General features: G+C 39.5%; 1 protein-coding gene and 1 pseudogene across 2 annotated transcripts in view; one reads left to right on the forward strand and one right to left on the reverse strand.

Moving 5' to 3' along the window:
• RNF130 (ring finger protein 130) overlaps nucleotides 1-25,906 on the forward strand; it is a 143,530-nt gene that overhangs the window by 31,554 nt on the left and 86,070 nt on the right. For both annotated transcript variants that reach the window (XM_059888213.1, NM_001099708.1), the window contains exon 2: nucleotides 10,393-10,587. In XM_059888213.1, coding sequence (XP_059744196.1) covers nucleotides 10,393-10,587 — 195 coding nt within the window. The remainder of the gene's footprint in view (nucleotides 1-10,392; nucleotides 10,588-25,906) is intronic.
• Nucleotides 24,142-25,172, reverse strand: LOC101902882 (mitochondrial import inner membrane translocase subunit Tim17-B-like; annotated as a pseudogene).

Below are 25,906 nucleotides of genomic sequence, written 5' to 3' on the forward strand. Positions count from 1 at the left end.
TGCTGCTGCTAAGTCACTTCAGTCGTGTCTGACTCTGTGCGACCCCATAGACGGCAGCCCACTAGGCTCCTCTGTCCCTGGGATTCTCCAGGCAAGAACACTGGAGTGGGTTGCCATTGCCTTCTCCGATTAATAGCTTTAACTTTATCCTAAGATTTTCCCTTCTCTATCATAAAATGACTGTCAGCAAAAACTTGACTCATGTGTTCTATTACTCACATCCTGTGGAAAGCAGAGAGAAGTCCTGTCATTCATATGTAATGTAACTTCTGTGTGGTAAATCTTAGATTGTCTGTCTACCTCCCAAAGTTTGGGCTCCAGTAGGTGTCACATAAAGCATGTTACTGTGTAGAGGTGATGACCAAATTAAATTAGGTTTCTGTTTCTGGTTTTCATTTGGTGGTAGGTATTTTTGGCAACTAATAGCATCCATTTGAAACCTCAAAGTGATCCCTTGGCCTTGCCTGAAGCTGGGGCAAAATAGCCTGGAAAGAAATAAATTAAAAAGTGACTGTCCATAGACCTGCCTACAAATGCTCTCCCATGCCTCCTTCCATGTGAACCAGCAAAGACATTCAAGAATGTTAGGTCATCAAGGCAGGACCAGTCTCTGCTTGGAATGAGAGGGAATGAATCTCCTTCCTATGTGTAATTATCCATATTCCTCTTCTGATTCTTAGCATTCTGACTTAGTTGTGTATATTGGGAACTGGATTTGTATAAGTAAAATTTGAAAAATAGTTTCTCAGGAAAGAGCTGATTGGCATGAAATGTTAGTAAGCATTGTTGCTCCAGTAAGAAAAAAGCCTACCAGCAATGTAGAGAGAATTCTAGCTGCAGAGGGTCTTAGACCTCCAAGTGGTTTGAGTGCACACATGGAGGGAGAGGAGTCAGTAAAGAAGGTTAGCAAGGAGGGCTCTGAAAGAAAAGGAGGAAGTGGAGAATCAGGAGGATGGGGGTCTTGAAAGCCAAGAGAGTGTAGAGTGCTCAGCTGGGACACTTGTAGCTGTCAGGTCAGTTTGGAAGAGGATCACACATGTCTTGGGTTTTAGCAATGCTGAGGTTATTGATGCCTTTTCAGAGCACTTTTAGTGGAGTGACTGAATGCAGAGATTAAAATGTCATGAGGAGGGACTTGTCTGGTGGCCCACTGGTTGAGAATCTGCCGTGCAGCGCAGGGTATGTGAGTCCAGTCCCTGGTGCGGGAACTAAGATCTCACATGCTGCGGGGCAGCTAAGCCTGTGCACTGCAGTTACTGAACCTGTGTGCTCCAGAGCCAGCTTGCTGCAACTCCTGAGCCCACGTTCCACAACCAGAGAATCCACACACCACAAGAAGAGATCCCACATGGTGCAACAAAGAGCCGACAGCAGCCAAGTAAATACAGGCTTTTAAAATGTGGTGAGAAGTGGGTGGACACTGAGGAGATGAGAATCACAGGTACAGATAGCTCTTGAGAACAGTAGCAGTAAAGGGGAGTCTTTTCAGATACTGTTCTTTCTTCTCCTTTATTTTTACGATGGAAGAAACAAGCAGGTTTAAATGAGAGGAAAAAAGGCAGGGAATGATCATTGATACAAGGTTCCTGAGAAAACAGGAAAGGCTAGGGTCCAAGTTGTTTCTGCAGGCCATTATGATAACAAATCCTACCAGAAAATATATATATATACAACAGAAGTATTGGGGGAGGGATTTAAAAAACTAGATACAAGATTAAGGCAAAAATTAAAATTTACACGTAAGTTAACAAAAAAGTGAAAGAGTAAGCATTTTCAGTGTTTCAGAGACTAAACAACTGATGAAGACGAGTGATAACAGATGGTGCAGGTTTGACAGGAAACAGCAAACTCTGTAAGGCAATTAGTCTGCAACTGAAAAATAAATTAGATTCGAGTGAAATTAGAAATAGTAAGTTTATCCATGGAAGTAATAAAGGGATGAAAGCTAGCTACTTAAGTCCAGTAGCTAAATGTGTAAAATTAAGAAGTTGGGTGAAAAACAGTCCTGTGGTTACCAAAGGGGAAAGGAGGAGGGATAAATTTGGGATTAACAGGTGACACTGCTGTATACAAAAAAAAAACAACAAGAACTACTGCATAGCACAGGGAACGCTATTCAGTATCTTTTAATAACCTACCAGTTCAGTTCAGTCCCTCAGTCGTGTCCGACTCTTTGCGACCCCATGAACCACAGCACGCCAGGCCTCCTGGTCCATCACCAACTCCCAGAGTCCGCCCAAACCCATGTCCATCAAGTCCGTAATGCCATCCAACTGTCTCATTCTCCATTGTCCCCTTCTCCTCCTGCCGTCAATCTTTCCCAACATGAGGGTCTTTTCAAATGAGTCAGCTCTTCACATCAGGTGGCCAAAGTATTGGAGCCTCAGCTTCAGCATCAGTCCTTCCATTGAATATTCAGGACTGATTTCCTTTAGGATGGGCTGGTTGGATCTCCTAGCAGTCCAAGGAACTCTTAAGAGTCTTTTCCAATACCACAGTTCAAAAGCATCAATTTTTCAGCACTCAGCTTTCTTTATAGTCCAACTCTCACATCCATATATGACTACTGGAAAAACCATAACCTTGACTAGACAGACCTTTGTCGGCAAAGTAATGTCTCTGCTTTTTAAAATGCTGTCTAGGTTGGTCATAACTTTTCTTCCAAGGAGCAAGTGTCTTTTAATTTCATGGCTGCAATCACCATCTGCAGTGATTTTGGATCCCCCCAAAATAGAGTCTGCCACTGTTTCCACTCTTTCCCATCTATTTCCCATGAAGTGATGGGACAGGATGACATGATCTTAGTTTTCTGAGTGTTGAGCTTTAAGTCAACCTTTTCACTCTCCTCTTTCAGTTTCATCAAGAGGCTCTTTAGTTCTTCACTTTCTGCCGTAAGCGTGGTGTCATCTGCATATCTGAGGTTATTGATATTTCTCCCAGAAATCTTGATTCCAGCTTGATTCCCCACACGGCATGGCTTAGTTTCATTGAGTTAGACAAGGCTGTGGTCCATGTGATCAGATTGGGTAGTTGTCTGGGATAGTGGTGTCAGTCTGTCTGCCCTCTGACGCCCTCTCTCAGCGCCTACTGTCTTACTTGGGTTTTTCTTACCTTGGACGTGGAATATCTCTTCATGGCTGCTCCAGCAAAGTGCAGCCACTGCTTCTGACCTTGGACGTGGGGTAGTTCATCTCGGCCGCTGTGCCGTGCAGCTGCCGCTCCTGTGCCACGCATTATTATAACCTTTAGTGGAAAATAATTTATAGAAGAATATATGTATATATATACACATATATACACACACACACACACACACACACACACTCATACATATATCTAACTGAATCACTTTGCTGTACATCTGAAACTAATCCAATTATAAATCAATTACACTTCAATTTTCTAAAAAGTTGGGAACAAAAGTAAAGAATTGTATTTTTTATTTGAATCATAAAATTAAATTCAACATTGAAAATAAAGACAAGAAGTAAAAAATCTAAAGATTAAAGAAATTATAATCTAATGTGAAAATAGTGAAAATGGAAACATCTAAATTTAGGGTAACTAGTTAGGTCCATTTTTATTTTTACTTCTTTTACAGAAAACAACTGACAGAATGTTACCCCTGTCAGAACATTACCACATGAAACAGAGTGGTCTTTGGCACAAGCTTTTTCTTTATATCAGGTCTTGCTTAATCTCCCTCTGTTCTTCTCTTGCTCCCGTCTTGATATGAGTTAAGTGTCTGCTGTATGCCAGAGATACTGAAAAAGATGCTAGATATCACGTTCCAGGAGACTCAGAGTGTGATAAATGCTAAAATAAATGGAATCTCAGGGTACCATGGGAACATGAATAAAACACCCAACTCAGCGTTAGGAAATTGGGAAGGCTTTTCAGAGAAGATACTTTAGCATAGTTCTGAGGCTTAGATGGTGGTCAGCAGAGGAGTAGTGGGATTGGCCTTTAAGGTGGAGGAAACAAGACACGCATTCTCTGGAAGCTAGAGTCTCACCAGGGCACCTGTGCTGTGTGCCTAAGGATTCCAGCAGCTGCCCATCCCTAGGCCCACTTGGCTCTTGCAAGTTCTCGGGATGCAGAAGGAAGCATCACCCACACAACAATGTGGATATCACTACTTGGCAGACGGGGTGGTTGCAGTTTTAAGAAATGGGAGTGAAACTAATCAACGTGGAGAACTTTAGGCCGCTCTGAGGTGGGGAAGAGAGTATTTATTTACTTATCTACTCACAGCCTACTTTAAATATTCAAATATTTAATATCTGCCCTTCAGTATATCATTGAAGGGCAGATATTAGAGTAGCCCCTGCTCTCCGCAGTTTGAGAGAATTTGTGCACAATTTGTGTTCCCATGCACACCAGCAACGAAGACCCAGTGCAGCCAAAAATAAATAAAATTTGTTTGATTTTCACAAGAAGTTTAAAAGACAGTCTTTGTTCTGTATGTTTATGCTGGTCGCTTGTGCCCCTCCCCTTTCTGCTTGAACAGTTTTCAAGTGTTTTAGCTTCCAACTTCCACTAAACTTAGACCATTATGTTGCTCTTTTCCTTTCCTAAATTTGTAAGCTCTCTGCGTTGGCATTTTTAACTACTTTGTTGATATTTAATTTCTGTGCCAGGCATGCATCTTCAATCCATTTAGTGGTGCTTTAACATTAAAGACCAAGGTGTTTGGTTCTGTTGTATTTCTCTCTGGTATTTAGTATGTTACTGAGCATTTAAGTTAATATTCGTTGAAGTGAGTATTCCATAATTGTTTCTGTCCAGAATTGTTTGGTTCTTGTTAAGGGATAATTAGTCTCATTACTATTTCTGGGCTCAACAGGAAAGTCCATACAGAAAAAAAATTGAAGTTAAGTTTCTCAATAATGTAAAAATGTTTTCCAAATTTACTGAGATATATTTGACAAATAAAATTGTAAAATACTTTATCATTTTATATCACCTATTATTTCACATTTTCATTATGATTTTTAGTGGAAGTAAATTTAGTGATTCATAGATATTTTATGCCATACTACTGCTTGTCTTTACTTAATAAATTACTTCAAGTATAAATAACTGGGATTAAATTCTGGAGTAGTGCCAGTCAGTCATCAGTCCTCTTGAGAAGTTGTGTTGTAGAGCTGTTGACATTATTTTCATTGTTCATTTGTTAATTAAAGCCAAGCATAGATAAGCATACCATGGTACTAAGTGATTATAAAAATCCCTTATTTTTTTTTTTCTGAACTTCCTTGAATAAGAACGTGAATTTAGGGACTTCCCTGGTGGCTCAGCTGGTAAAGAATCCGCCTGCAATGTGGGAGACCTGGGTTTGATCCGTGTGTTGGGAAGATCTCCAGAGAAGGGAAAGGCTACCCACTCCAGTATTCTGGCCTGGAGAATTCCATGGACTGTATAGTCCATGGGGTCGCAAAGAGTTGGACATGACTGAGCAACTTTCACTTCATTGGTAGTCCAGTGGTTAAGAATCCCCCTGCCAATGCAGAGGACATGGGTTTGATCCCTGGTTCAGGAAGATTCCACGTGTCGAGGGGCGGTTAGAGCCTGCATGCTACAACTACTAGAGCCTGTGCTCTGCAACAAGAGGAACCACTGCAGTGAGAAGCCTGCACACCACAACTGGAGAGTAGCCCCCACTCTGCAATTTGAGAAAGTCCGAGCACACCAACAATAGAGACCCAGTGCAGCCAAGAGCAGATAAAATCTGTTAAATAAGAACTTGAATTTCTTACTATATTTTTATTGATATAAAGGTTTTCAAAGACCCTTAGTGAATAATGATTTGGATAAATTTGGGGGAACAGGAAACTTCTTTTCCACATACAATCTGTTGTTGGAATTTGTATTGATGATGGAGTTGTTCATAGAATCTGTTCTTAGTGGGTGAGGATTCCTTAAGAGGATTTTTAATTTTTCCTTCAGTATGTTTCGTAAATTTTGCTCTTTTGTTGTACCCCTTGGTGTGTCTTTTCAGTCTTAGACTTTGTGACTTACTAGAGAACTGCTGTTCTTCTAAGTGGACAATGATACTGTCAAAGCATCAGAGAGAAAGAATGAAATCAAAGTGGTAGGTATTAGGAGCTAGGAAAATGGGGTGGAGGTGTGCTACTGGGTTGTGGATAGACTTCACACACATCTGTGCAGAAAATACCCATGTTTCATAGAAGACAAACATACAGATCTCTAGGTATTCTTGAAAATTTTCCCAAGACAGTGAGGTTATCATAACACATTGACTAAATGCTTATATTTTTAAGCATGATAATTATGAAACAGACATTATTACCAAAAGTAATATCTGTTTCAAAATTTCAGAGTTTCATGATTTTTTGTGTCTTTCAAAAGTTGACTATTAAAATCATGACATAGGGCTTCCCTGGTGGCTCAGGGTGTAAAAATACTGCCTGCAATGCAGGAGACCTGGGTCGGGAAGATTCCCTGGAAAAGGAAACGCCAACCCACTCCAGTATTCTTGCCTGGAGAATCTTATGGACATATGGACAGAGGAGCCTGGTGGGCTATAGTTCATGGGGTCACAAAGAGTCAGACACGACTGAGAAACTTACACAAAATCATGACATAACCTTTTTTTCTCTCTGTTTGACTGAGAAAGGACTTAAGTTTCAGAGTGTAGAAACTGTTTCAGGAAAAGGTGAGTCATAGTTGTCAACAGTGTCAATCACGACAAATTGTGAAATCATCTGTCTCCCACTTTGTAGTAACAAATATGCTCTCGTTGCTGTTCATCACCAGGATAATAAAAGAATTTAGGGAAAGCTATTATTTAAGAGGGAATGATAGATGTAGCATTTCTCTGAAGTTAGTGACATCTCTACATTTTACATTTTCTCTAAGTAGTGTGAACATTTCATTTCTTTTGCTAAGCAGTGTGCTTCCGGGGCATAGACAGCAACCATTTCCCCCCTGGTGTTGTCTTATTGTACACCTCATTTGTTTAATGTTTAATTTTTCATTGTTTATTTCCTTCTAGTGTTACCCATTTGTGCTGCGCTCCTTTCCTTCCCTCCCTCTCAGCCCTCAGAGTACTGGCAGTGCCAATTCCAGGAAGGCTAGGGCACACCGTTCTCTGGCACTGCATGTCTTCAGAATAAATGTTTGTGACTTTCTTCCTCCTTCTGAACTGCCCTTCCCTTTTCATTTTAACCTGCTATAAAAGTAAGGATGAGAATGGAAAGAGCAGCCAGGGACAGCTTTTTAAGATAGGCAGAGTGCCAGAGATATAATTCCCGTGTTTGCAGAATCAAAAATTGATCAACTTCCCCTGACAAATTTAAATGTACTTGAAAAAACTTCCCTCCAAATCTAGGACAATGACCATGTAATTTATGTCCCAGTGGATAGTTTCGGTGTCTTTGTGTATTTTGTTAGACAAGTAGCTATAATAAGTTAATATATGTATCCTAATGTGAAACTATAGAGACATATTTGCCCATAAATATAAATTAGATGAGGCTTTCCTGGTGACACAGCAGTAGAGAATCCACCTACAATGTGGAAGCCACAGAAGACGTGGGTTTGATCCCTGGGTGGAAAAGATTCCCTGGAGAAGGGCACGGCAGCCCACTCCAATATTCTTCCTTGGATAATCCCATGGACCGAGGAGCCTGGCAGGCTACAGTCCTTAGGGTCACACAGAGTTGGACACAACTGAAGTAGCTTAACACAGCACATAAATTACAGGAATATTTATTCTAGTTTCATGTTATTTTCCGTGATAGTTCAGTTGGTAAAGAATCCTCCTGCAGTGCAGGAGACCCTGGTTCCATTCCTGGGTTGGGAAGATCTGCTGGAAGCTACCCACTCCAATATTCTTGGACTTCCCTTGTGGCTCAGCTGGTAAAGAATTCGCCTGCAGTCTGGGAGACCTGAGTTCGATCCCTGGGTTGGGAAGATCCCCTGGAGAAGGGTAAGGCTACCTACTCCAGTATTCTGGCCTGGAGAATTCCATGGACTGTACAGTCCATGGGGTCACAAAGAGTCAGACACAACTGAGCGACTTTCACTTCACATGTTACTTTAACTAATTTAAACTTTCATATGCAGACCTGAACTTTTCTAATTTTCTTTGACACTTACTGAGAAATTTGTTCAAGGATACTTGAATTTTAACAAGACTGTTAGTAACAGAACCGAAGTTTGGCTTTCTCATTTACGCCAAGCAAAATCAGTCTCCTTGTGGTGATGATGGAGATGGGGTTCAGGAGATAAGTAATGCAAAGAAATAGAGGAAGGCAACAGAATGGGAAAGACTGGAGATCTCGTCAAGAAAATTAGAGATACCAAAGGAACATTTCATGCAAAGATGGGCACAATAAAGGACAGAAATAGTATGGACCTAGCAGAAGCAGAAGATATTAAGAGGTGGCAAGAATACCCAGAAGATCTATACAAAAAAAAAGATCTTCATGACCCAGATAACCACAATGGTGTGATCACTCACCTAAAGCCAGATGAAGTCAAGTGGGCCTTGGAAGCATCATTACCAACAAAGCTAGTGGAGGTGATGGAATTCCAGTTGAGCTATTTCAAATCCTAAAAGATGATGCTGTGAGAGTGTTGCACTCAATATACCAGCAAATTTGGAAAACTCAGCAGTGGCCACAGGATTGGAAAAGGTCTGATTTCATTTCAATCCCAAAGAAAGGCAATGCCAAAGAATGCTCAAACTACCACACAATTGCACTCATCTCACATGCTAGTAAAGTAATGCTCAAAATTCTCCAAGCCAGGCTTCAACAGTATGTGAACCGTGAACTTCCAGATGTTCAAGCTGGATTTAGAAAAGGCAGAGGAACCAGAGATCAAATTGCCAACATCTGCTGGATCATCGAAAAAGCAAGAGAGTTCCCAGAAAAACATTTATTTCTCCTTTATTGACTATGCCAAAGTCTTTGACTGTGTGGATCACAACAAACTGTGGAAAATTCTGAAAGAGATGGGAATACCAGACCACCTGACCTGCCTCTTGAGAAATTTGTATGCAGGTCAGGAAGCAACAGTTAGAACCAAACACGGAACAACAGACTGGTTCCAAATTGGGAAAGGAGTAGGTCAAGGCTGTATATTGTCATCCTGCTTATTTAACTTATATGCAGTGTACATCATGTGAAATGCTGGGCTGGATGAAGCACAAGCTGGAATCAAGATTGCTGGGAGAAATATCAATAACCTCAGATATGCAGATGACACCACCCTTCTGGCAGATAGTAAAGAGGAACTACAGAGCCTCTTGATCAAAGTGAAAGAGGAGAGTGAAAAAGTTGGCTTAAAATTCAACATTCAGAAAACTAAGATCATGGCATCTGACCCCATCATTTCATGGCAAACAGATGGGGAAACCGTGGAAACAATGACAGACTTTATTTTTTGGGTTCCAAAATCACCGCAGATGGTGACTGCAGCCATGAAGTTAAAAGACGCTTGCTCCTTGGAAGAAAAGTTATGACCAACCTAGACAGCGTATTAAAAAGCAGAGATATTACTTGGCTGACAAAGGTTCATCTAGTCAAAGCTATGATTTTTCCATTAGTCATGTATGAATGTGAGAGTTGGAGTATAAAGAAAGCTGAGCACAGAAGAATTGATGCTTTTGAACTGTGGTGTTGGAGAAGACTCTTGAGTCCCTTGGACTGCAAGTAGATCAAACCAGTCAATCCAAAAGGAAATCAGTCCTGAATATTCATGGGAAGGACTGATGCTGAAGCTGAAACTCTTGATAGTTTGGCCATCTGATGCAAAGAACTGACTTAATGGACAAGACCCTGATGCTGGGAAAGATTGAAGGCAGGAGGAGAAGGGGACGATAGAGGATGAGATGGTTAGATGGCATCACCAACTTGATGGATGTGAGTTTGAGCAAGCTCCTGGAGTTAGTGAGGGACAGGGAAGCCTGGCATGCTGCAGTTCATGGCATGGCAAAGAGTCAGACAGGACTGAGCAACTGAACTGAACTGCAGTGAATGAGCAGAAGTCAGGGTAGATCCATCCCTTGGATTGCTGGGGGTTCTGTTTGTCATATCTTCCTCCTCTCTTCACCAACCTACATTAGATATGGTCAGTCTTTAATATTTTGTCAATCTGTGAAGTTAAACAGTCTTTCCCTTCTAATTTCCTTTACAGGTAACGTTTTAATGGAGCATCTCTCTCCCTGAACAGATATGGACTCGGATTCATTGCGTTGTCCTTTGTGGATGTATTTATAGCTCTGCTGGGAGCAAGCTGCTTGAAGTGCTGTGGTATCCAGAGAATAGTTAAGCACTTTGATGAAGACTTGATTGATTTTGTTTCCTTGAGGAAAAAGTTAATATCTCTGGTTGTTTTTTTTCCCTCTTCTCATCTGTCTAGTTGCTGATCATCTGGGCTGTGATCCTCAAACACGGTTCTTTGTCCCTCCTAACATCAAACAGTGGATTGCCTTGCTGCAGAGGGGAAATTGCACCTTTAAAGAGAAAATATCACGGGCTGCTTTCCACAATGCAGTTGCTGTAGTCATCTACAATAATAAATCCAAAGAGGAGCCAGTCACCATGACTCATCCAGGTAAACAAAAAAAGGAAGTTGTAGATTTTGTTTTCCCTCTGGCAAATTATTGCTTTATAGGAAGGCATTCTACCTCTTGCTGAAACCATATCATTTCCAACATAATTCTAGGATTATATTTTTCTTTGGTATTGCCCTTTGTTTGTTGAGATACATTTTTTTTCTTTTAGTTGAACTTTTTCTTACATAACGACAGTAAAACACTGTGAGACTTGCACTCATTAAGGAACTGACTGTGACTGAATCCTTAGTCATTTCACATTTCACTTGATAACTTTGAAAAATAGTATCTTAGATTTAGAATCATTCATCCAGATTATGTCATGCCTTTTATCTTATCAAAATGAATGTTGAAACTAACTTAGTAATTACTTTAATTATAGTAGTAACCATATTTATTCAGTTCTGTGGAAACAGGATATTTCTAATGTGCTTGTTTTAATAACAATGGTGCAATTTATTGAGCACTGCTATATATATGGCAGGCACGATATAGCAGTGAATTTTTTGGTTTTTATTAGACTTTACTTTTTAAAGCAATTTTAGGTTCCCAGCAGAATCTGGACATTTTTCAGACTGGCTTTTTTCACTTAGTTATATGCATTTAGGTTTCCTCCATGTCTTTTCATGACTTGATTGCTCATTATTTTTGAGTGCTGAATATTCCGGTTTCTGGGTGTTCCACAGTTTATTTATCAAGTCACTTACTGAAGGACATCTTGGTTGCTTTCAGATTTGAGCAGTTATGAGTGAAGCCACCATAAACATACGTGCAGGTTTTTGTGTGGACATAAGTTTTCAATTCCCTTGGATAAATACTAAGGAGCCTGATTGCTGAGTTGTACAGTAAGAGGATAGTTTTGTAAGAAACCATCAAACTATTTTCCAGAGTGGCTGTACCACTTTATATATTTCCAGCAGCAGAAAATGAAAATTTCCTGTTACTCCACATCCTCACCAGCATGTCGTGCTGTCAGTTTTTTTTTTTTTCCTTCTTTTTGGTCATTGTAATAGGTTGTTTTAAATTTGTGTTTCTCTGGTGACATGATGTAGAGGAGTCTCTTTTTTACGTATTTTCTTAGACAGTCATGGCCTCATGGCCTCATCATGGCCATGTATGTTATAGGTACTCTCCCACTTACAGACCAAGAGATTGAAGCAAGCAAGGGCCAGCAGAAGAGAGGCTTAGACACAGGTGTTTTGGTGTTTACCTTTCGGTTTACCAATCTATTACAACTAGTTGAAACCTAGATAAACTTTAATTCTGCACTTATAAAAAATGTTAAAGATTAATGACTTATTTAAAGAATTAACTCTTTAATCATAATTAATATTTGCATTATCAATTTTAGACAGTTGTCTTGCAAAGACCTCACCTAATTTAAGATCATTGATACTTTTGTGTATATCTTAATAGAATAACGCAGATTAATTTAAATTTTATTGCTCTAACTTGTTTTATTCCCTTCAAATTAAGCATTTTAGAATTAAAATATATATATTTTTTCTTTCTCCAAAAGTAATTTGTGTTTATTGTAGGAAAACTGAAACTTTTTAAGGAAGGTATAAATAAAATCGAATGTGTGATTTTCACTGTCAGAGATCACTAACACAGCATTGTAAATCAGTTATCCTCAAAAAAAAAAAAATGACAGTGGTTTTTCTGCCTAGGTCTCAGAGCAGATGCCAGTTTGCTCTCATCAGCTGTATTAGAGGGAAGAAAAAAACTTCGAAATTTTGGACCTAATCATTCCTTGCTGTTTTCTTCTTACTGAAAACACAAAGAAAAATGGATAGAGAGAAATTCAACTGAGCAGAATGTATTTTTCTTTTTATGTGATGTTATTTTACATATACAAAACCACTAGAGAGGTAGTGAGAATGAGAATCTTTTAAGTATGTAAAGATCTGGGGATTATAAGAGAGGGAATCAAGTTTGTCTTTTTTTTCTCCCTCAATGATTTTTTGTTTAAAAAGGGAGAGAATTCTTTCTAAATTAACATGGATTTTCCATCTGTGTTCCTTGAAATGTTAAGAGTATCCAAAAATGTTCCATAGATGACCCATGGAGGAAAAAAGGTAAATGATGAAATAAGTTTTAGAAAATGCTTGAAAAATATTTCAATTTTAGAAGCTCCTAATAAACATACTGAAGTCTCTGAGAAGTCTTAAAGACTTGTTTTAATTGATTAACCTGCAGTTTCCCAAATTTATTAACCATGTAACTCTTTTATTACATTTTAGCTGATAACACAAATAAGGAAAATTAGATAGAGTTTGAGGATATATTCTTAGGATATAGAACTTCTGTAAGGCAAATGTAATATAAAAGCAATAAGAAATGGCTTTATAGTGCAAAACTATGGCTTTATAATACACAGAAAATTAGAAAGAACGTGAGACAATGCTTCAGAGACAAATTTAGTACCATCTAATACCATTAAAGAACTCAAACATTGTGATCCAGTAATGTCACATCTAGACAGATGCTCTGGGATACTCCTCATATTTTGATGTATATGTGTATCCTCTGGGAATCTTGTTAAAATGGAGATTTTGATTGAGTAGGTCTGGAGTGTAGCCTGAGACTCTGTTTTTAAGAAGTTTATATGTGACACTAATGCCACTGGTCCACAGTCGTGGCTTTGAGAAATAGGTAAAGATAAGAAAGCTAGGTTTCCTTCTCAGATTTTTCACTGACTTCCTCCGCGTGATGTAGGCCACGTTGCCTCCTCTGTAGGAAGACCTCTTTGGTCTCTCAGTCTCTTTCTCTGGAAGGCCATGAGTCCTTGCTGTGGAGGACAGCAGCATAGACAATCTCTGTGCTCTGAGAACCATTGTTCTCCTGGCTCATTAGTGTGCACTGCTTCTCTCTCCTTCACAGAGCCCTTTCTTCCTGTTTCTGTGTAAGGTTCAAGGACCCTTCTGTCAGAGTAACTAGATACCCCTTGTATCTGTACCTGCAAAGATACCTGGAATATACCTGTAGTTCCACATCTCAAGGGGGAGATCCGTGTTTTAGCCCTCCCCTGCTCACATGTCAATTCTATTATCCACCCTTCATTTGAGAAACAGCACTTTGTGCTGTGCATTGTAATATGAACTAATATGAACTGGTGAGAGTTGATAAAAAGAGCCCTGGGCCACACCCTCAGTGAGTTTACTGTCTGAGGCCCCTTCAGTCTTCATAGCGTCTTTTTTGTAGCTCTGGACGGCACTGTCCTTTTGTTTTCTGTTGTCATCATGTGTATACTTGACTGGCGGTAGAGAGAAGACTGTGGGTTTCTTTAAGTTAAAGTTTGTGTCTTTTTATTTTCTGCAATGGTTAGCAAAATATCTTGAACAAAATAAGTATGTGCTGCATTGAAATGATTTCATGAAGATATTTAGCTTTGTTAAGCTTTCATTTCATTTAAGGATATATTTTATAACTAATTTTAAAATTTCACATTGTTAAGTATTTCATTTTCTTGCCATGTTGACAATGTTTCAAGAGCTTATTCCTGTTTGTTCTAATGAATGCCCTTCATCTGGTGGCTGAAGGACATCTTTTCTGGCACAGTGTCCATGACATCATTGACAGGAAAGACCGCTCAATTTGTGGTTTTATTTGTTACCTCTACTTGGCAGAATAAGTTCTTTGTAATGTAGTTAACAAATATGTGGTAGTATAAAGGGGAAGTTATGGGCACTTGCATAGTTTAAAATAATGCACATTTGTATAAAAGTTAAGGATTTATTTTCCTGGCTTTTAAAAATTAATATAGACTTTATTGCTTAACAGTCATAAATTGTGTCAAATTGTTGTCAAGTCAGAGAGCTCTTTGATAGTTTTATTTGTATGTCTGTAAGAATCTGTGAGCATTTTTTCATTTTAATAGGAAGATGAGGTAATTTAGGTAAACGTTTAACCGAATAATTTACTTTTCTATCTTTATGTCAATTAGCAGTATCGAATGCTTCTTTAGTGTTCCTTTAACTGGTTGAATAGAATCAATCAAATAGCTCTTTACCTTTTCTGCATCATATTCTCTTTTTTAAAAAAGATACATAGCTCTATATTATCTAGCAATGAACAGAAAAAATTACTCTGTAAAATATAGAATATTCTCTTTGTGAATAGGAAAAAAATCACACCTTGTGAAAACAAGTAAAGATAAATCACAAATACATTGTAAAATATCTTTAAATATCCATAATTTGGGCCACTTAATGTAAATCTATTCCTTTATTCTAAAAGCCCATCAAGAAAATAAATAATAGTCATACTGTTGCTTTAACTGTTTAGTTTTTAGGGTCTAATTGAATATGAATTTAATTACTTCAGAACAGATTGAGTTTGCATTTTAAATATTCTCTTTGTGAATAGGAAAAAAATCACACCTTGTGAAAACAAGTAAAGATAAATCACAAATACATTGTAAAATATCTTTAAATATCCATAATTTGGGTCACTTAATGTAAATCTATTCCTTTATTCTAAAAGCCCATCAAGAAAATAAATAATAGTCATACTGTTGCTTTAACTGTTTAGTTTTTAGGGTCTAATTGAATATGAATTTAATTACTTCAGGACAGATTGACTTTGCATTTTAAATTTTACTATACTCTTAATTGTGTCTGTGGCCTGAGTTTGCATATATCTCTTCTGTATCTTCCATATGATCCATACACTTTTTTCAGAAATTCATGATTATCAAGAAAAATTTGAAACTAATATGTAAGCAGTAGCTTTTGAAAAAGAACAACTTTTAAAAAATGACTGCTGATGATTGTTTTAAAACATTCCTGTAAGCTCTGAACTTGTCCTTTATTTCCCTGGAAGTGGAGAGCCCCTCCCTCTGCTAGATACTTAAGACAATTTATCTTCTAGTATTCCTAATTCAGACACTGCAGGCTCAGTATCCTGAGTAAATTGATTGGACTCATCACTTGACTTGTGATTTTATCTTGTTTGTACTTATCCTTTCCTCTCCAGCAGTAGAAGAGGAGGAAGCTGAAATAATGTAAACGATCTGCGTGGGGTTTAGAATACTAGCTTAGAAATCAGTTTCACAGGTTACAGGACAGAAGGCATTTTTTACTTGTTAGCTGTTCATATGACGGTGACCTGGATTTACAGGGACAAGCTCAGAGCTAGTGCCGCAGGCACAGCTGCTAAGGAAAATGGTGCAGCCTTGCTCCATGTGTTAGAGGACTGGTAAAGATTCATTGATACCTTACAATGCTCCTCAGTTCGGATTTTTCAGGAGGTAGGATACTGAAAGTTCTTGGCTCTGTAGAACTGTCCTTTGTATTTACAGAGTGTTTAGCCTCCCAGGCACATGCCTACTAAATGCCCAAAGTACCCCTCCATAGTTTTAACTGTAAAATCCTTCCCCAGAGTTTGTAGATGGACTCTCCCTAGGAGGGCTTTTCTGCCCTTGTAAGACTTACTGTCAAACTCTTAAGTCTGTAGAGCCTTTGGAGGAGGAATGAAAAGAAGTCACTTGTTGGTGAGGGTCAGTTCAGTTCAGTTCAGTCGTTCAGTCGTGTCCGACTCTTTGCGACCCCAATGGGAACAAAAAAACTGATGAAGGGAAAAGTGATAGACTTTTATATTATTTACTCATATGTTGCATTTCTGGTGTTCTTTTTTCCTTTGTATAGTCAGAGATATCTAATGTCATTTCCCTTTCAGTCTAGATAATGTTTTAAATCATTTCTTGCAGCACAGATCTGCTGTGACAAATTCTCTCATCATTCATTTACCCTAAAGTGTCTTTTTCTGCTGTCATTTTTTAAGGACATAGATGTAGAATTCTGGGTTTAAGCACTTTAGAAGTGTTGTTTCTTTGTTTTCTAGTCACTGTTTTTTTTTCCAGATAAGTTCCATTTTATGGCATGACTCTTTAAAATAAACCTTTTAGAACAGATTTACATTCACAGAAAAATTGCAAAGATAGTACAGATAATTCCCATAGACACTGTGCCCAGTTTCTCTTATTATTAACATATTACATTAGCATGGTACATTTGTTGCACTTAATGAACCAATATTGGCATGTTATTATTAACAATTATTAATTGTTCATTAATAATTAATGAATCAATATTGGTATATTGCATGCATGTGTGTGTTAAGTCACTTCAGTCCTGTCCCATCCTTGGTGACCCCATGGACTGTAGCCCACCAGGCTCATCTGTCCATGGTATTCTCCAGGCAAGAATACTAGAGTAGGTTGCCCTGCCCTTCTCGAGGGGATCTTCCTGACCCAGGGATCAAACCCATGTCTCTTATGTCTCCTGCAGACAGATTCTTTACCCACTAAGCCACCAGGGAAACTCTTGGTATGTTATTATTAACTAAAGTCCATATTTTATTCAGTTAGGCTTATCCTTGGGCTTCCCTTGTGGCTCAGCTGGTAAAGAATCTGCCTGCAATGTAGGAGACCTGGATTCGATCCCTGGGCTGGGAAGATCCCCTGGAGAAGGGAAAGGCTACCCACTCCAGTATTCTGTCCTGGAGAATCCAATGGACAGAGGAGTCTGGGAGGCTACACTCTAGTCCATGGGGTCGCAAGAGCTGGACATGACTGAGCGACTTTCACTACACTTCCAATTTTATTCCAGTTTCTTTAGTTTTTATCTGATGTCCTTTGGAGTTCCAGGATCCCATCCAGGATATTACATTACTTTTGGTCATTATATCTGCTAGGCTTCTCTTGGCTATGACAGTTTTTTAGGACTCCTGTTCAGGTATTTTGTGTAATGTCCTTCAGTGGGATTTGTTTGCTTTTTCTTCATGATTAGACTGAGGATAAAGGTTTGAGGGAGGAAGGCCGCAGGGGTAAGGTGTCACTCTCATCGCCTGTCATGCTGTACCAGTGTGAGTGATCACTGTTGGTGTTGCCTTGACTGCCTGGCTGTTGATCAGGCTTCTCCATCATAGCGTTCCTCTTTCCCTCTTCTGTACAGCGCTCTGTAGGAGGCCACTGTGCACAGCCCACACTTCAGGCACTGGGGGTTAGGCTTCCCCTCCTTAGGGCAGAGTATCACATATTTACTTGGAATTATTCCATATGATGGTTTGTCTCTTTTCTGTTGATCTATTCAGTCATTTATATGTATCAGAATGGACTTACGGATATTTATTTTGTACTTTGTATTACAATACAATATTTCTTGGCTTATTTTTTGTTCACATTCCAACTTTGGCCATTGGGAGCTCTTTCAGTTGACTCTTGTGTCCTTTGACATGCTTCCATTACTATGAGTGTTGGGGGTTTTTTTGTTTTGTGTTTTGAGCATTTTCTTCTTTTCTGGCGCTTTAAGATGCTCCAGGTTCATCTTGTATATATTTCCTTTCCCATTCCTAGAATCAAGGATTTCTCCAAGGAACCCTAGTTTCCATTTATTGGAAAATAATACTAGAAATCAAGCTCTGGGTATTAGATGTACTTGTTACTATTAAGGTTTTATTGTTTCTGGACCTTCTCAGTTGACAGAGAAAGGAAATATATATATGTGTATACTAATATCTGTATATGCACATAACTAAATATTTCTATATATAACCATTTGTATCTGTATTAAACTAAGAATGAGTTCATACTTAGGTTTCCAACTTTAATCCATTATATTACATGGATCCTTGTGGTTTTCTGCCTTTGCTTATCTGTAAACTCCCACTCCAAAAGTGAGAAACCTGACTGACACCAACCACCATCCATTTTCTTCAGTTCACTGAGCTCTCAGACTTAGAAGTTTTTAAACATAAAAAGCATATTGTAAGGCCTTTGGAGTGCTGGTGCTTGGTATAAAAGCTATCATAAGTTTTCTTCTCAATTTAAATATTCCCTGGCTGGAATGCCTGTGGACTTAACTTTTCTTTCTCCACTCATTAAAATTTTTTTTTTATCAAAAACTTGTACCTAATCAAATTTGCAAGCTTTTGCACAGCAAAGGAAACCATAAACAAAATGAAAAGACAGCCTACAGACTGGGAGAAGATATTTGCAAGTGGTACAACTGACAAGGGCTTACTTTCCAAAATATACAAACAGCTCATATAGTTCAATAACAGAAAAGCAAACAACCCAATAAAAAAATGGGCAGAAGACCTAAATAGAAAGTTCTCCAAAGAAAACATAACAGGTGACCTATAAACAAATGAAAAGATGCTGATCATCACTTATTATTAGAGAAATGCAAAGCAAAACTATAATGAGTTCACCTCACATGGGTCAGAATTCAGTTCAGTCCAGTTGCTCAGTCGTGTCTGACTCTTTGCTACCCCATGAATCGCAGCATGTCAGGCCTCCCTGTCCATCACCAACTCCCGGAGTTCACTCAAACTCACGTCCGTTGAGTCGGTGATGCCATCCAGCCATCTCATCCTCTGTCGTCCCCTTCTCCTCCTGCCCCCAATGCCTACCAGCATTAGAGTCTTTTCCAATGAGTCAAGTCTTTGCATGAGGTGGCCAAAGTACTGGAGTTTCAGCTTTAGCATCATTCCTTCCAAAGAATACCCAGGACTGATCTCCTTTACGATGGACTGGTTGGATCTCCTTGCAGTCCAAGGGACTCTCAAGAGTCTTCTCCAACACCACAGTTCAAAAGCATCAATTCTTTGGCGCTCAGCTTTCTTCACAGTCCCACTCTCACATCCATACATGACCACTGGAAAAACCATAACCTTGACTAGACGGACTTTTGTTGGCAAAGGAATGTCTCTGCTTTTGAATATGCTATCTAGGTTGGTCATAACTTTCCTTCTAAGGAGTAAGCATCTTTTAATCTCATGGCTGCAATCACCATCTGCAGTGATTTTGGAGCCCCCCAAAATAAAGTCATCCACTGTTTCCACTGTTTCCCCATCTATTTGCCATGAAGTGATGGGACCAGATGCCATGATCTTCGTTTTCTGAATGTTGAGCTTTAAGCCAACTTTTTCACTCTCCTCTTTCACTTTCATCAAGAGGCTTTTTAGTTCCTCTTCACTTTCTGCCGTAAGTGTGGTGTCATCTGCATATCTGAGGTTACTGATATTTCTCCTGGCAATCTTGATTCCAGCTTTAGAAAGTCCACAATTATCAGACATTGAACCTTCAGATTTCCAATTATTTCTGTCTTTACAAAATTCTCTTAATAGAAAAAAATTTCAATTTCTTGGAGGATTATAAAAGGCACCTGAAACAGTTCTTTGCTCAAAGAGAAAAAGTTTTGGAAAATGAAATTTTGAAGTTGCCTGAAAAGTGGCAGAAGGTGGTGGAACAAAACAGTGAAAACACTGTTCAATAAAGTTCTCAGTGGAAATGAAAAATGTGTCTTTTATTTTTCCTTAAAAACCAAAGGAACTCTTTGGCCAACCCAATACGGTGGAATATTACTTAGCCATAAAAAAGAATGAAATAATGCCATTTGCAGCAACATTGATGAACCTAGAGATTATCATACTAAGTAAAGTAAGTCAGAAAGAGAAAGACAAACACCATTTGTTATCACTTACGTGTGGAGTCTAAAATATGGCACATATGAACATATCTACAAAACAGATCAGAGAGAGAGAACAGACTTGTGGTTGCCAAGGGACAAGGGATGTGTAGGAGGGAAAGATGGGGAGCTTAGGTTTAGGAGGTTCAAACTAATACATAGGACGGATAAACAACAGGGTCCGACTGTATAGCATGGGGAACTGTAGTCAGTATCCTGTGATAAGTCATAGTGGAAAAGAATGTGAAAAAGAATATATATATGTCTAATTGAGTCACTTTGCAGTACAGCAGCCATTAACACTGTAAATCAACTATACTTAAATAAGATTTTTTAAAAATGAAACTCATAAGCAAACATAAATATAGGTATCTTAACTTGAAAATGGCACAAAACTAGGTGGGTCTTGGAACATATAACAAAGAAAAGAAAGTATTCATTAGGTCAGCCCACAAATGGTGTAAAAAAAATAGAAACTAGGTTTTGTGGAGAAAGTAACAGTTCAAGTTGAGGACAGCTGGGAACAATAATCAATGTAAGTTCAGCATATGCTAAAATGTAGCATGGTTGCTAAAAAATATATTGAAAGCTTGACCTGTATCCCTGTAAGCATACTATTCAGATGAAGGGAGACATTAGTGTCCTGCTGCTCTTGGTATTGAAGTATTATATTCATTCTTAATTGAAAAAGACATTTAAAAATGTCAAAAAAAGAACAGGATGGAAAAGTTTTATGAACACAATTTGGAATTTTAGCATCAAGTTAATAATGATAGTGTTTTAGACCATTAAGTGAAATAATAACTGTGAATTCATACTGATCTAAAAAGTAAAATAAAGTGAAAGTTTGATGAGGAATGGAATGCTTACCTAGTCTCAAAATACCTCCCTACAGAATACTTAACGATTACTAGGGGAAAGAGTCACTGGAAATGCCTGGAGGACATGACTTTTATGAATGATCAAAGTGAACTTCACTAGTAATGGGTTATATCCAAACTGTGCCACCTGGGCGTATTCACCAGAAAGAGCACAGCATCACTTCTGTGATGTTCCTACCAGAGGTGCGTGACCTGAGTCTTGCCACAAGGAACTACCGGACGCATCCAGAATGAGGGACATTCTACAGAATAAAGACATCAAGGGCGTGAGCGTCAGGCAAAGCCTGAGACTGTTAAATGTAATGCGTGGTTGTGGCGTGGACCACTGTAAAGGACCTTATTGGAGAATTGAGTGAATTGAATGGACTCTCAGATTAGAGAGCAGTAATGTATCAGTGTTAATTTCCTGATTTGGGTGACTGTACTATTTATTTATAAGTGTTTTTTGTTTGTTTATAAAATACACACTGAATGTTTAGGGATGATGTGGCATCATGCCAGTAGCTTACTCTTGAATGGTTTGGGGGAGAAGAAGTTTTTATATTTCCAACTTGTAAACGTTAGATTCTTTTAAAAATCTTTTTTAAAAATGAATAATTTGGGACTTTGGGAATAATTAGTTTGGAGAAAAGACTGAGGTGGAGTTCCAGGAAAGATGTCTTTGACTTCTTCCAAGGGAAGAGGAGTTTTCATCAATTCTTGCAGGTGTTTCTTATATTTGATGGCATCTTATGGTTTCACAGGATTTTTTCTTCATGATACATACAGTAATGATGCACTTTACAGTTTATGGTATTTTACACCATCGATAAGTGAAATACAGTTTATTTGTTCACTGATGCTTCTCCAGAGAAGAGAACCAAGAGCCATGAATGGGCATTCAGGAATCAAGAATTTGGTTATTAAAAGGACCTTTCTGTACTAAAAACTGGGCTTCCCTGGTGGCTCAGTGGTAAAGAATGCACCTGCCAGTGCAGGAGGCACAGGTCCCACCCCTGGTCCGGGAGGATTCCAGTTGTGTGGGGCAACGGAGCCTGTATGCACCACCAGTGTTGAGCTTGTGCTCTAGAGCCCGAGAACCACACCTGCTGAAGCCGCGCACGCTAGAGCCCATGCTCTGCAACAAGAGCAGCCTCTGCAGTGAGAATCTGCACCGCAACTGGAGGGTGACCCCTGCTCTCCCTCACTAGAGAAAAGCCCATGCGGCAATGAAGACCCAGCCCAGCCAAAAGTAAATAGAATTTTTTTTAAAGTAATTTATATGGGGTTCCTGTATTATGTTGAAGATGATCTCTAAGAACTCTTCTAACTAAAAGATTGGATGATATTCTTGGTGTCTGGTGCTGTCCTCCTAATTACCCTCCTACTTCTCTGCCTCTCTATATCAAGGGCAAAAGTGGCTTTTTTTTCCATCTGGTCTTTGCTCCTATTTTTTCTTTATTATGATGTAGAAAATGAGAACAGAAATTACCTGATGAGTACGTATAGGCAGGGGATAGCATGAGAAGAAAAGAAATGACATTGGAGTACTGGGCATCGAGCCCCGGCCCTACTTGTTTGCGGAACTTCCTGCTCAAGGAATAAAAGAACAAGGGTTCTGTAGACCCTTGTTCTTTTTGAGGACAAATTATAGCCGAGAATCATCAGGAATTATCCAGCAACTCTGAAATCGCTTGGTGACTCACACATGGAGCTCTCCTGTATGTCAGCTTTTGGGCAGGTGGTTTAGGTTCAGACTTCAGCACAATTTCAGGTTCATCAGTGTTGTGAACCTTGTGGGCATCAGCCGGATATCACTGGTAATGGCATTTTCTTGAAGCAGTACAGCTGCTTTCACACCAGCACACTTCCACGGTAACAGCTTTACCTTTCATTCTCTTGTTCCACACCGTGCGTCCCTCTTGTATCAGTCATTCATCTCCCTGCCTGTCGCTTCTCAGAGGCCCTGACCCCTGACTTACTCACCCATACATATGTAGCCCTGCCATCATCCTGGCCAACTTCAATATCCATGTGGGGAGTGAACGACCAAACCTAAAATTCTTCTCTGAGATCCTTTGACCGTTCCACCTCATTAGGAACCTGGGCCTCATTATCTCCTGGAATTTTTATGTCTTTTGAGTCTCAGTTCCAGCATCCTGTTCTCTGACTGTTGCTTCTTCTCTTTCCCTCCTTCTGTCATTGGGTTTGTTGAAGCTTTCAGTTCTGTGGGCTCTGTTCTCTCAGATTTATCCTCCTCCACACTTCACCCTTGCATACTACTTATATCATGAGCCACTGTTTCAGTCACTTTGGACAAACGATTTCATTTGGTCAATAAGAAGTGTCTACCATCACATGAGCCTACGCATTGGAAAAGACCCTGCTGCTGGGAAAGATTGACGGCAAAAGGAAATGGGGCAGCAGATAATGAGATGGTTAAATAACATCACTGACTCAGTGGACATGATTTGAGCAAACTTTGGGAGATAGTGAAGGACAGGGAAGCCTGGCATGCTGCAGTCCGTGAGGGTGCAAAGAGCTGGACATGACTTAGCGACTGAACAACAACCATTACACAATGCTCAGTTACATTTAGGTCCACTTGTCTCCTGAAATGCCCTGAATGTCATGGAGTTTGAACTTTATTTAGTTGACAGTAGGGATACATGATACCCCACTCCAGTACTCTTGCCTGGAAAATCCCATGGACGGAGGATCCTGGTAGGCTGCAGTCCATGGGGTCGCTAAGAGTCTGACAAGACTGAGCGACTTCACTTTCACTTTTCACTTTCACGCATTGGAGAAGGAAATGGCAACCCACTCTAGTGTTCTTGTCTGAAGATTCCCAGGGACGGGGGAGCCTGGTGGGCTGCCATCTACGGGGTCGCACAGAGTCAGACATGACTAAAGCAACTTAGCAGCAGCAGCAGGGATACATGAAAGGTTTTGAATAGAGGAATGAAATACAAGTATATGTTTTAGAAAAAAACAGTGACAAATCTCAGCAGGAAATCTATAATATAATCTGTCACCCACAGGGGTATTCATTTTGTGAAAGAATGTAGCATATTTTTTCTCCTTTGAATTCTTTTTTTTTTTTTTTCATTTCCTGTCTTACACTTTGATCCCATAAGCCTTTGTTAGAGACCACTCTCTGTGCAGCTCCAAATCGGAGGGCTCCCAAGTCCCTTAAGAGTGTCTCCCCCTGTCCTAGAGAACAGCTTCTTTGGGACACTCAAGGAGTACGTACAGAGGCCTTTCAAAACTGACTTTAAATGCTCATCAGGGCACTGTGTAAAGAGACGAGGGTGGAAGCGTGTTACATGTGAGTGGGGACTGTGGTGCCCTGATAGAGAAGGGACCCACCCATCGGGGCAGCTAGGGTTCCCCACACCCAACCTGGGATAAGAGAACAGAGTAGAGGCCCTCTCTGAAGGGTCCCAGGGCCACCTGGGAGCCAGCCTTCCCTTCGAGGTAGATAACTGGGGAGAGAACAGAAGAGGCGCTCCCGTGGTGGTGGTGGTAAGTGGTCACTTCCTCCAAGATATTGCTGATAGCTGGGGTAACCTGCAGCCAGGGTACACTCAGGGGGAAGGTGGCTGAGCTCCAGGAATGGGGATGCATTGCAGAACTGCTGGGCCCTGTAGTGAGTTTGGAGGATGCCAGCACCCTCGATGAGGGCCAACGAGATGCACCCCAATCATTGCTGAGTCAGACGTGGCCAGTGGCCACTGTGGGCAGCCAGCACAGTGCTGGTCAGTGCTCCAGGGGTGATGGAGCTCTAGGGGTCTTTGTTGCCCACAGCAGCAACAGACCACAGTTGATGGTGGAAAATGTGTCCCCCCACATCACGAAGATGTCTCCAGTCTGAGGGGCTCAGATCCTCACAGCGTTGACACTGCCTGTCAATTGATGCCGAATTCTAACAGAGCCATTACAGAAGCCCTTAATAGCCTGGAAGACTCCATGCTGATAATACCCATAGTGAAGGTTCCACTACAGTCATCCACATAATTCACCAAGGGCAAGGCTCACCAATGTACTCCTCCATGGCAGCCTCACTTGAATTCTTTTTTTTTAATAAATATATTTTATTGAAGTATAATTGAGTTACAGTGTTTCAGGTGCACAGCAAGGTGATTCAGTTATACAAATATATGTAATATTTTTGAAATTATTTTCCATCATAGGTTATTACAAGACATTGACTATAGTTCCCTGTGCTGTACAGTAAACCTTTGTTGCTTGTTACATATCTATTTTTTAATTAGAAATCTAACATTCTATTCATACTAAGTCAAACAAGTGGAATCAAAATGTCACAATTTTTTTAGTTAGGCAAAAACTCATAAGTTTTTTAAATATATATATTACACATATTTATATATATGTATACAAAAGCATTTCTACTATACTTGATAAAGGCTTGAGAAAGAACATCCCCAAAAAAAGAAGAGATGGAGAAATTGGAGAACATAAACTAAATGAAATGGGAGCACTGAATATGAAATAGAAAAAGTGAAACAAACTAGTAAAAGAGCATCATATAGTTCAGTTGTTTTTCAACATGACTGCTCATTAGAAACACATCTGGAGCTTTGGAGAAAAAAATCAATACTTGAGCATTTGTATTTTCCAGAAAATTTCAGGATAGTTCTGAGATGCATCTGGATTTCAAAAAGTTTTTCTATTAGATCCTAGTTTTGGTGCTATAGATTTATGTTATTTTTCTGTTGACCAAGAGACCTCTGGGACAACATTAAACACACCAACATTCACATTATAGGGGTCCCAGAAGGACAAGACCGAGAGAAAGGACCTGAGAAAATATTTGAAGAAATAATAGCTGAAAACTTCCCAAACGTGGGCAAGGTAATAGTTAACCAAGTCCAAGAAGCGCAGAGAGTCCCAGGCAGGATAAACCTGAGGAGGAACACAGAGAGACACATAGTAATCAAACTGACAAAATTTAAAGACAGATA

The sequence above is a fragment of the Bos taurus genome, chromosome 7, assembly GCF_002263795.3.
Source record: "Bos taurus isolate L1 Dominette 01449 registration number 42190680 breed Hereford chromosome 7, ARS-UCD2.0, whole genome shotgun sequence".
Lineage (NCBI taxonomy): Eukaryota > Metazoa > Chordata > Mammalia > Artiodactyla > Bovidae > Bos > Bos taurus.